The sequence below is a fragment of the Artibeus jamaicensis genome, unplaced genomic scaffold (assembly GCF_021234435.1).
Source record: "Artibeus jamaicensis isolate MK-2021 breed Jamaican fruit bat unplaced genomic scaffold, CSHL_Jam_final contig_497, whole genome shotgun sequence".
NCBI classification, from domain to species: Eukaryota; Metazoa; Chordata; class Mammalia; order Chiroptera; family Phyllostomidae; genus Artibeus; species Artibeus jamaicensis.
The window spans coordinates 11,466,844-11,479,715 of NW_026521863.1; the positions used below are offsets into that span (position 1 = coordinate 11,466,844).

Here is a 12,872-nt window from a genome sequence, read left to right on the forward strand (position 1 = left end):
GAACAGAATTTGTTTACAAAATATGAAAAGTATTTCTAATGCTCTGAGTATTCCCTTCCCAGAATTCTATCAGCTTTTGTGGATGAGGAAAGTTGATTAAGGGAATTTAATGAAAACAATTGAGTGAACTGTCAAAGGCTTTTTAAAAAATGAATTGACTCCAGTGGCTTAATTCTTCTTCTCGTGAGGTTGCCGGGGTTCCTCACACTGAGTAGGTGGCATCTGAGCTTCAGGTGTAAAACACTTCGCTCACATATGCCCCCTACTGGTCATGATGCCAGGTGCGCATGGCTTAGAGACCACTGCCTGCATTAAAGCTGTGGGAGGGGCAAATAGTAGAAAGTTCTAGAATCCTTGAGTATCTCCATATGCTATATTCATCAAGCCAGAGTGGGACTAAGTTTGAATTAACTGCAGACAGCCTGAGAGGTCTGGCTATTGTTTACTGTCCTTATGACTTTTATAGGTTACACAGATAGAATGATCCATATCCGAGTTCCCTTTTCCTCTGTCCCCCAGTTACACCTTGTTTAATAAGATCAAAGGTTCTTTTTGCAGAAGGCAGGCAAATTCCCCAAAATCACCCCCCCAAAACTGACTTCAATTTTTCTTAAAAAGCCTAGGTTACTAAAAAAGCAGCAGTATTTCGAGGATACACATTTTACAGTCATTTCGTTGAAATTTCCCTCATTTGGCAATTATTTGGACATTTCTAAAATTAGACAAACTTTAGATTCATTGCAGATGGAGGGAAAGCAGAAATGGAGGATGGGAATTTCAAACAGTAAGAGCGTTGGCTCTACTCCTTCTGTGCCCCGACCTCCACGTTCTGGGGACAGAGCGATCACGGGGCAGCACCTGAGCAGAGGTACAGGTCCTGTTCCTCCTCGGGCGTGCCTCTCCTTCCTCACGCAGGTGGGGGCTGCCTTTGCCGTGGGGGGCTTGGGAAAAGGACAAAGGGGCCTTCAACAGCCTCTCAGTCCCTGTGAAAAGCTCCTCCCCCACCCAAGTCACAGACGCATCCTTAGAGTGAGGTGGCGGAGAGAAGAAAGCAGCACAAAAGCACAGGGTTAGCCATTAGGACTAAAGCACTGCTCACACTCTCCCAAGGGAGGCTGTCCTTTGCGGCCGGACCACGGCCTGAGATCCCTGCAAACAACAAACAACCGTCCCCAGTGGGCTGATGGGAAGTGCAGGGTGAGAGACACAGGACCCGTGGCCACTTCTGAAGCACTGCAAACTGCCCAAACTCAGACTCTGGGATCCCTGCACAGCTGCTGTTATCGCCCACCAGGGGTGACAAGGAAGGATGTGACAAAGGAGGTGGCTGGAGCCAGTTGATAACCTCGATAAAATCCCCCAAGCCTGCGCCTGAGTTTTCACGTGTGCCTCCTGCGTGTCCCAGGGTGCCCCCGGGCTCAGACCACAGCGCTGCTCACCCTCCTGCCACCGTCCACTGCCTCACGTCTGTCCCACTCAGCCAGCCACCCCCAAACCTCACGGTGTGTGACAAACACAATACATACAGATCTGAAAGGACCACTCTCCTAAGTCTGAGACCCTGCCAGGAAGCCTGCATTTCCTTTCCTCCAACACTTTCTCTCATTGCCAGCCTGGAACCCAACAAGGACGGGGTATGAAGACACCAAGTTCCTCGGCTGTGGGTTTTTGAAGTCTGGGACCAGAACCTGTACCCACTTTGGGCGCAGCTCAGTGTGTAGTTGGCACACAGTGTGTCCAGTGAAGAGAATGCACACCGTGGTCAGGAGTCGGGCCACGTCCACCCCACGTCTCCACACCAGTCGGGCTGCCTGACCCCTCGTGTTTCCATGAAGCACCTGGTGACAGGTGCCACCTCATGACGTCACCTTGTCTTTTCTCCAGTCCAGACCCCTCAGAGTCCCCACATTTCACTCGCCTGTGACGTTTGGGTCCACAACATGATCTGTCAAGGCAGCCGTCTCCTTTCCCTTCAACTCCACAAAGAACGGCTTCATCTGGGCGTCAGAGGTCTTAGGTCCCCGAGTATTGAGACAGGGTCTGTCCGTGAACTCTAGGCTCAGCTTTCACAGCAGCATCGGACAGCTTGCTGCTGTTAGTTTGCTGGTTGTGGCAGGTGGACACTCAGTATCATAGGTTTTCCCCAACAGGAAGCTGAGCCATGACCATGACCCCTCTGGGAAACACAGTCAGGAAGAGGAAGCAGAGTAATATCCTGCCTGTGTAGGTCAACCCACCCCTTTCCAACTTGTGCACATGCGCTTCCTGCCACAGGCCGGCCACGGCCCTCCGTGTTCTTGCTCCAAGGTGTTCCTGCAGCAAAGGGAAACAGCTCAGCCCCCCAGCACATGAGGTCATTTTCCCCCAAGTCAGTCTTATTATAACACACCAGCTCCCACCCCCCCTCCCGCTCATGAAAGGGACATGCTGAGGAAGGAAGCACTTTTTCATTAGACAGCATATCCAGAGAACCAGAATCATGCCAAAGGCTTTTTGAAGGCCACTATGGCTCACAGCAAACTTTAGTTCAGAGATGTTTGCTTCCAGTTTCCCACGGTGACTGTGAGCTCCCAACCATTTTCTAACTTTCACACACATAAATACTGCCTGCACCCGCCTTCTGCAGAGGGTAGGGACTCAGTCAACCGGGCCACTTGCTTCTTTGTGATTCCCTGGGACCCGTCAGAGCTCTGGGTGCATGCAGGGTGCTCAGCAAATGCTGACGGATTAAATGCACGTCGGCTGGAGTCCATGGTTGCCAACTGCTGAAATGTGCACCAACCATCAGAGTTGAGTACAGCTTGCACCTCAGTACCAAACATCTGACCGCCTGCTACTCCTTCAGGAAGGAGCTGTTGGGGCGGAGGGTGGGCTGTGTGGGGAATTTCTCCCTGTCTCCCTCCAACCCCTCACCAGGCACTTGTCTTGGGGGCAGGAATAAGGAATCAGATCAGCAGACTGTGGGAGGGACCGACCACTGGGCAGCATAATCTCAGCCCATCTGCTGGCTCTTTTGGCAGAGAGCTGCCCACAGTTAGCACACAGTTAGCTCTCTGTAGTCTGATGCCATTTGGTTCAACCAGCGTGCATCAGTCTCTTTCTCACAGAACTTCTTGGGAGCATCTGACAGTTTTGGCCACTCCCTTCTTGAAGCGATGTCCCCCCTGAGGGACCATGATCCCTTACTGTCCTCATTTTCCTCCTACCTATATTGACATTTCAAAGTCCCCTTTGCAGGACCATCTGATGACTCTTCTGAGCAGTAGGGCAGTACATCCAAGTGGCTATTTGATGTCTCAGCTTTGAGATTTCACAGGCAACTGAAGTGAAATATATCCAGAATGAAACACAGTCTTCCTCCCGGACTTGGTCCTCTTCCAGCGGACACCACCGCCATCTGCACGGACTCGCCAGCCAGAAATGCAGGAGCCGCTGTTTCTACTTTTTCTCTTTCGTTCCAGATATTCAAAATCGTCATCAACTCCAGTCATTGTTTTTTAACTTCTTAACTCTCTTTCTCAAATACTTAACTTCTAGCCATCTCTACCCTGGTCACCTTTCCTGTGCACTAGTCAAATGTTCTAACCTCCTGGAGGACACCGGCCTGCCACGCCACAAACTTTTCAGATTGTGAGTGTGATGCCACCCACGCTTACCCCACCCACGGGAAACTTCATGCCTTTTCATTTCTTCAGGAACAACAACCAACCAGATCTTTCACACGGCCTTTGACACCTCACGTGTCCAGCCCCTGCCTCTTGCTGCCCTCACTGGCCTTCTCTCCTGCGCCACTCCAGACTCCCCACTCTCCTCCAAGTTCCTCCCGGGAGTCACAGTCTCTCCATGTTGCTTTCCTGCCACAAACAGCCTCCCACTGCAGCTATGAACGATCTTCCAGACGCCGGTTCAGTCACCGCCTCCGCGGTGTCTGAATTTGTTTTCTTTCTAGCACTTACAATTTGCAATGAATATTTGGTTTATAGTAATCACCCCTACTCATCTACTCAGTGATATTGATGAGGGTACGGGGGCATGTGATTTTGCCCACACCAAATCGCTGGAGCCAGGAATGGGGTTTGGCGCATAGCACACACTCACTGAATGCTCATAGAACAAATGAATGAGTGAATTAATGAACAACTGCAGTGCACTGGGGACCTTGGTATAATTACAGTGCACGGTATTTCCATTACAGCTCTTGTAATTTTGAAAAACCTGCTATTGTTATAATTAGATACCACGTTCTATAAAGAAAACAGCCCACAATTATAAAATCATTCCCATGGGAAAATATGATCTGTTTTATCATACCTACCTTATTTTATGGAGTCTCCAAAGACAGAACTATGGTGAAGCATGGGCTATCTACATTTATCTCATACTTAGGTTTAAAATTTACATCTGCTGTGCCCCTAGAAATCCTATTTATATTGTTTAACAGAGAACCATAAATCTCAAGAAGTTTAACAAATGACTAAACATCTCCTGCAGCTCAGCATTTATTATCACATTAGAACCTAGGCTGAAATACATTAAGAGCTGTTGACCTTGATTAAAAACACAGCAACTTAAGTAAAAGCGACGGAGCCTTCTCATGTCAAACCTGGATGAGATCTGCAAAAATGATTTCCACATCCATTTTCTCCTCCACAAGACAAAATTACCTTACATTCGTGTGGCACCTTCACGTGCACACGCAATTGAATAAAAATTTGTTGAACACATTGGTTTTTTAGAAAATTATTAACATTTTTGTCTTTTCAGGGACTTACTTTCTTAGAAATAAAAGGTGTTGTGTTTACACTGATTTCTACTTTACAACTAACTGGTATTTAGGGATTTCAGGCTTTAAAACTATAAAATCAATATTAACCTAACATGATAAAACCCAGGTTTTCTAGCCATATTTAAAAGGCACCTAGAAATGTTTTGTCTTTCATTTATATAATCATTCATTTGCTCATGGATGGTTGGAAAGGATTCCCAAGAAAAACCTCAACATTTGGCAGCTGCAAATAACCATCTGCTTTAGCAAGAGCTTTGTTAATTGTAAATCCATCCTGAAAGCTGAACCCTACAAAGCTGTAGAACTCTAGATTGATGCAGAACCTTAAACCAGAGAATGTGCCAACATCTCTCCCTCTCTTTTAAGAAGAGTATGTGGATTAATTACAAGGCGCTGATTGACTTGGATTAGTCTTTATCCCTGTCTGCAGAAAATTAATTCCTACCACTTACATCAATTAGATTGGGTCAAGATGGGTACTTCAGACTGAACCTAATATGGAAACTTCTGTTTACTAAGGCCTCTGAAGTTAACATGGATTATTTCTGTGAAGAAATAATTCTTATTTATACGTGGAACGTTATGAATGGTTAGACTTCTCTGTGCTCACTCTATACAGTCACCCATTCAAACTTGCTCAGGCCCTGCTCAAGTTAGGTGTCCACTGGGAGCAACTTTAAAACATTTGACTGGACAAAGAGAGAAAACATAGTTACCTTTATTTTGCCCCATTTTGTTTTTAAGTACCAGATAATATTCATACTATGATTTCAATGGTCACAAATACTATTTACACTACAGACAAGGGAACGCATTAAAAAAGCCGTCACACCTCAGTACTCATCGGCTTTAGAACTGATCAAGCCCTGCACTCACTGCATTTTGACGTGAAAGAAATGTGTCAGCACCTGGCGCTTGCTCGGGATTCTCCGAACTTGTATGAGTCACGATGCCACCCCGCAGGAGAAGATGCTTCATCGTTCGGTACTCGGCACGAGTTCCGGCACAAATTGACGACGAGGACAGAGGTACCACTGTGACTCACAAGACTTCCTACTTTACTCTTGCCAAACACACTTGATAAGAGACTTTTAAATGAGTGAATAGTGGGCCTACTGGATTTTCTAGCTAGTGGGATTTGGTAACCTCACGTGGGCCACCTCCTTCTCCCAGTGACCCTTCACCAGCCGGTGGTCCAGATCTCTCCCTGGACGCCGCTGGAGAGACATCCCTCCCCTGCCGCTCATCTGCCGTGGTTGTGTGAGGCTCCCAAACTCGGCAGTCCCAGAAACCTGTTCATTTCTGCAGACAGCAAGGAAGTGAGCAAAGACAGACAATTTTTATCCATAATTTTAAATGGCTGTAGCTACCACTATTCATCAAATAGTATAAAATGTAGTGTTACAACTAGAAAGGTTAATATATTTTTCTTCAAGTGAAAAGGAAAACAAACAGTTCAGACATCAGATTTTGGAATGTCGTTCCCAACAAGGACAACATTGTACATGAGGGGTTTGCCAGCTGTTGTGTAGGACACAGGCGGGCCCTTCCGCCAGTCTGTGTCTGTGGGTACCAGAAAGGGACCCATATCATGAAGCTGTCCCTAGAGGGACCTACATGAACTGATTCCAGAAAAACAAACAGGAATAAATAGGAGTCAGCAGCCTGCTGCTGGGAGTCGGGATGGGGGGCAGAGAAAGGGAGTCTCCTGTGAGCAGAGCCCTGGGGGGGTGGTTTGGGGGAACTACAAGCAGCACAGTCGGGTAGAAACTGTGGTGTGTCTGTGTGTGTCAGCAGTTGTGAGGAGGGGCAGAAACAAGAGACAAGACTAGAGAGGTAAGCAGGAACTGGGCCATGAAGAACCTCCTACACTTAACAAAGAGTTCGATTTTGTCCTGAAGCAAGGAGAAGGTCCAGAGAGGTTTGAAATTGAGGAGGACCACAATCAGTTCTGTGTCTAGAAAAGGCTCTTGATGAAGTGGAAAAAGATTGGAGGGAGTGAGCATGCAACCAGGCAGAGAAAGACCAGCTAGGAAAGAGGAGATGGCAGCCTGGGTGACGGCAGGTGGAGTGCAGATCACGTGGCCTGAGAGTTGATCCGAGGGGACTGGGGTGTGAAGGACAGGGAGGAGCCAGGGAGGAGCTGAGGCCTGTGGCGTGGGCACCTGAGATTGCCCTTCACTCTTGGGTATGAGTAGAAGAGCAGAGTTTTGGTTGTAGGGTGGTTGTGATTCAGGAAAATGAGTTCTCTGATTTTTAGGCATTCAGGCTGCCACTAGTAATTTTCCCCACGTCTTTGAAAACATCTTTGAACACGTATTGTTGCAGTTCGTTTGAACTGCCCTAGTCGCTCCTTCAGATTACAATCTGTCTCCTCCCTGTCCACTTCTCTCAGCTTCCAACCTCACAGTTGCTCAGTAATTCCTTATCCTGTGATGTCCTTGGGACAAGTTCCCAGACAGAGCACTGCAGGTTCAAAGGGTAGGACTTCAATAAGTCTTCCTTCCAAGTGTTCTCCAAAAAAATAGGATTGATTTACATTGTCAGCAGTAATGCATGAATCAGTTTTCCCCACAACCTTTCCAGTGTTGGTCTTTGCCTTTTTTTACTCGGTAGGTGGAAAATGCATCTATTTAAAATTTTATTACAGTTGAATTTATCTTCATACATGGTTTTCTCTTTGTTTTCCTTTGGGCGAAATTGCTGTTAGTATCTTTGGACCAATTATCCAATTGGAATCTGATCTTGTGCCCATTTATGTAACTCTGTGTGTGCGCATGTTATTGAGTCTCAAATTTTAGCTGTGTATATTTTCTCACCTTGTTTCTGTCATTCTGTTTAGGCTTTAAAAGGTTTTAAATTTTAGATAAATACATTTGTCCATGTTTTGCTTTTCAATCTCCTTTTTGCCTTCAACAAAATTTTCTTCTTTATATCTCAAACTGTGCTACTACACATACATAATTCTTTAATTCACAGGGAGGTCACTGAGATTATCTATCTATTTTGTGGTATGAGATCTGAATTTAGGTAATTTTTTTGTATTGTATCTTGTGGTCGTAACTTTATTTTTAGTTTTTTACTTGATTCATCTATATTTTATTGGTATTTTACACTGTATATCTGCACAAAAATATTTATGTAGGTTCATTTTTGCTAATTTTATCATCTTAGATTTAAATAATCCTCATGCTTATTTTTTTAAAAAAAGTTTTATCATTAAAGACAAGAGGCCAAAATAGAATGGCAGTAAATGACTCAAGAGACACGGTCACACTAGAAACATGAAAAGACCCAAAAGATGAGGTTGAGCGGGTAGAAACTCCCTTCTCCCAACCCCCACCTCAACCTGGGAAGCATGAAGGAAAGAACAAGAGAAACAGCACGAACATGTGAGAGCATGTGCGGAAATGCACCCAGAAGGCATGCGCTTTGGTGTCCGACAGACCTGGGCATGAGTCCTGCTTGGCCACGCAGGAGCTGTGTGACCTTAGACACGCTCCAAAATTGTGTAAGTGTGCCCACGTGCATTAATAAATGGTGCAAATGGAAGTGGATCTAAGGGGCAGGAATGAACGTGGGAAGACCACTCAGGGGCTGCCATCGCAGGGTGGTACAGGAGAAATGGCGAGTGTGCCAAGCACCTACCCACCCCTACCTGCTGGCACTCGGTAAGCGCCAAATATGTCACTGTGGTTATTAAATATTTCCCAGCTGGGCGACTTCATCAATTCATATAAAACTTTTGAGTTTACCAAGTTTCAAATAGAAAACAGTTCCCAATTTGTATGGAGCTTTTATAGGAAGTATGTGAGATATAACCTGGCACTATGCAATTTGAAATAAAAGTAAACCCAGGTGCCATAAATAGAGTTGTACAATAATTTGTAACAATAGCTTGAACCCAGCTGGCTCTCTAAATTTAGGTGGGTATCTTTCTCAGATGATATACTCCCGGGTAGCAAGTTGATTCTGGGAAAGTCAGGAGCAAGAGAGCTTGGCTTCCAAGGTCAATAATTCTGTCATCATTATTAGAGTCGAATAGCAATTATCCAAATTCCTCAAGTGTTGAGAAGTTCCGCCTAACCAAACTTTCTGCTCACTCTAGAGTTAACAATAAACTTCTTTCAACCCTTGTTAATTCGGGGGGGGGGGCAGGCATCATACAAGTTCCCACTTCAATAGGTAAGTCCAATGTCCAAACTATGGTTTGATTCAGACTTGTGGCTCTGCCTCAGGTTCACCTCCATGAAGAAGGAGCATCACGTCAGACTCGAGGAAGAGAAGGTGGGTGAAGTGGGTTTAATAAACACAGATAGGGCAACACAAGCTTATTCTTTTTTCCTTAAATAAATCCCTCATGCCTAAGTATTTTCATGGGTGGCGGGAAGGAAGGGTTAGATTTTCTCATAGAAATTGAGTTTAGAAAATAATAGTCCACTAAGAGAATTGGCTTCCCTAATTTTTATTTGACTACAGGTACATGTAATGCCCAAAATCAGAATTTTGTGCCCTGAGAGGTGTTTGTGAATCTACCTGGACATTTAATAGCAAGCACTAAGCACTGCCTACAGACAGGCAGGAGAAAATCAACTTCGTCTACCAGGCTTTCATACGAATACCGAAGGATGGTTCTAAGGCTAGAATGGGGGCTGAATTAACTCCAGTTCTGCAGAATGTTTGAAAATGATGCAGTACTGGCCAGATGTGCAACCGCTGGACAATAAAAGGATCTTCTAACAGAATGGCGCTTACCTTAAAAGTATTTCTGGAACTTGGATCCATGATGATTTGCCATTTTAGAGAGGATGTTAAAGGTTAATTGTCTATGGCATAAGGACTGCAGACAAATGCCAAAATTCTATTCCCAGACTGAAATTATACAATCAGAAATAGAGCATTCAAACTGCACATCAAATAGTCTCCTTTCTGGCAGACTATAAAAAAAATCAGTTTCCATGTTTGAAGTAGGCATTTGTTTATAGAATGCGACCAACTATGACTGCCAAACACAGTAATTAAATGCTTTAACAAGTGAGAAGTCTTGCCATAATATGTAATTTAAGGGGGAAAATAAGCAGAGGGTTGATACGTAGCAGAAAATGCTGAATTATTTATTTCATGCTACTCAGAAGCAGGCACCATGCTGTGGGTCCCCCTGCAGACACACTGAAAAGGAAAGGAGTGCATCAGAAAGGGCCAGTTATTTCATTTAAATCTTATCTTATTTTTAATCTACAAGCAGTGCTTTTCCCAAACTTGAAAAATGAGGGCTCGCCTTCCTTTTATTATAAAATTACATGTATGAAAATGAAGTTAAACATCTACAAAAATAAATAATTATGTGTTTCTTTTTTTTCATTCTCTGACTTATCAACAAAAAAAATTCTGTTCTGGAGAGGGTTAGAGGGTTTTTGTTTTTTTTTTTTTTTGACTCCATGACAAGAGAGTGCTTTTATGTCATTTACTTCCATAAAAATAAATGGAGTGTTATACCAATGTATCTTCAAAATGCCCTGTCATCCAAGAGTCTTTGATATGATTTTCTGTTATAACATCCAAAGGAAAAATTATAGTATATTAACATGCATCCATGTTTTGCTATTGCTTAAAATAACAGAGAACATTCTTTGAATATGACGTATATTATATGCAACTTAATATATGGATATTATACATAATCCAACACATATAGTTAGATATTAAATAGTTTATATTAACTATATTATATACATGTCAGCAATAATGATTTACATTTTTTGTATTCTCTTACATCATTTAAATGCTACTATGGGTGAAATATAGCATAAATTTAATATAGGCTTATTGTTACAACTAATTAGAAGGTTTCAAAGGGTGAAATGTTACAGCAATTGTAAAATCGTTCCTAATTTCCACGTTTGCTCATCTCTAGGATCGAACAATACAAATGCCTCCTGGCTCCCCCAGGAATTTACTGGAACCACGGGGAGAGCAAAAGAGGCAGCAGCAGTCTCCCGAATTTGCACGGTACCTCGCGTCACCTGGTAACAATGACTGATTCCTGGGGCATCCACAGACTTGCGCTCTCACATTCTCCCAGCCACAGAGAGACCCAGGCATGGAAAGTCCTGCACCGCTTATGAAGGCAAGTTAGCCAAGGGAAATACTGGGCCCGAGACTTCTGGTATCGCTCTTCCTCTCATGTGTCCCCTACTGGGGACCTGGCCTGCAACCCAGGCATGTGCCCTGGCTGGGAATCGAACGAGCAACCCTTTGCTTCACAGGCCCGTGCTCAACCCACTGAGCTACACCAGCCAGGGCTGGTATCACTCTTCCTTTCCATTACCCAAACAGTGGTTCCTGGATAACACTGGCGCATCGTTTGTGTGCCCGGTGGGGTAATATGGTTAGTATTAGGGGTCCCTGGTCCAAGAGATCATTAGCTCTTGACTAGCCAGCCTACTGCCAAAGGCCCCTAACTAGTCATCTTTTTTTCACTCTTATTTGCAATCCATTATCCTCCCCAGAGCTCAAGTGAAGCTTCAAAAGCTACACTGGATTACAACCCTCCCCCACTTAAAAACTGTAAATATATTCCCACTGCATTACGAATAAATAACCAGACTTCTTAAGTGGCCCATGAGGACTTGCAGAACTAACCCGCATCTATCCCACGGGCCCCATCTCATCGTCCCACTTGCCTGCTGCTCAGGGCCTCCGGACTCTCTGGTTTTCGATCATTCCTTCTTTCATTCATACCCCAGCTTCAGACGGGCTTTCCCCAGCTCCTGCCAGCAAAGGCGCAGCCTCTCAGGAGTTCCCTGCTCCCTTCATTCACAGCACTCACCACGACTTGTAAGTATGCACATAATGGTCTTTAAAAGCACCTTGCAGCTCTACTGACTGTAAGCTCCCTGCGAGCGTCACTTCTGTTTTAACCACTTATCCTCTGCACCCACCATGGGGCCTTCTGCAAGGCTGACCTTGTGAAAGACTGAGCGAGGGGTGGGAGGACTCCTGACTTCGACCAGCTCCTCTGATCGACCACTTCCTCAACGATCTTAGGGTTTGGCTCCTTCTCGCTCCTAAGGGCTCTGCTGTTTCCTCTTAAAAGGATCACGCTTTAGGATGGAGGAAAAAGAAGCAACAAATATTATGTCATTTGCCTCAGGCAAATGGACTACTGTTTGGGGTCAACAATCCATAGACCCCTTAGCCACAAATGCGTAGGTGATCTAGAGTGCCCCCATCATTTCTAAAATAATTAGTAAAGTCAAAATTTGATGAATAAACATAAAGAGAGAAAACATAATGAGAAAACATTTTTTATAGCTTTAGCTCTAGGGCAGACAAGCTAGGACAACTCCAGGGTCCCTGGTCACAGAAGGGTCTGTGACCAGTGTCGGTGGAGGGCGGGGAGCAGGTCAGGCCTGGGTAGCCACAGGTGGTGGCCCTGCTCAGGTCCCCAGGGCTGCCACCTGGGGAATTCTTCCAGATCTCTGCTTTGCTCCTAGGTTTATCTGTCATCATAAACCCAAGATTCCTTATTTTATACTGTCTTTAAAATACAATTAAATGGATCATATTCCTTATAAAGTCAGTAAAATAAAAGTCAGTGAGAGGCTATGAAAAGAGAATTTACTTAATTCACTTTTTAATTAGAAAAACACCCCCATTACTGATTTCTGAAAATTGACTCTTTATTATTTATTTACTTTGAAAACATAACCCCATGAGAAAATATTATATAATTTTTTTTCTTGACTTTTCAGTATTCTATAAAAATTCATGGGGTTTATGAAGAAAAATAAACATCTACTTTGTTGAAGGAGTAGGGATAAAAATTAATAAAGCTTCTGCTTTCCTTAAATACAAAAATCTCTTAGTAATTCCAAGAATGGTTTCAAAAGGAAATTAGAAATACATTGTAGGTCGAAATCTGTGTTAGTGTAATATGAACATGAAGAACACCATTGGAAAGAACCCGACTGAGTTAAAGAATTATTCCTACACCTGCTTCACAGAATTCTGCCAAAACAGTTGAAGTACCTTGGACATCCAAGTAAGATACTGAAAGCAATTTAGGCACAAATTTCCCCCAAAG

The 12,872-nt window shown here is 44.1% G+C and overlaps 1 protein-coding gene across 9 annotated transcripts in view; it reads right to left on the reverse strand.

Moving 5' to 3' along the window:
- Positions 1-12,872, reverse strand: part of PLEKHG1 (pleckstrin homology and RhoGEF domain containing G1) — a 201,796-nt gene that overhangs the window by 119,759 nt on the left and 69,165 nt on the right. The window contains exon 1 of one of the 9 annotated variants that reach the window (XM_037156859.2): positions 1,919-2,168. The exons of the other annotated variants lie outside the window; for them this stretch is intronic. Within the exon in view, the coding sequence (XP_037012754.2) occupies positions 1,919-1,997 (79 nt within the window). The 5' untranslated portion in view covers positions 1,998-2,168. Of the gene's footprint in view, positions 1-1,918; positions 2,169-12,872 lie in introns of those variants that run through there. 9 annotated transcript variants of the gene reach the window in all.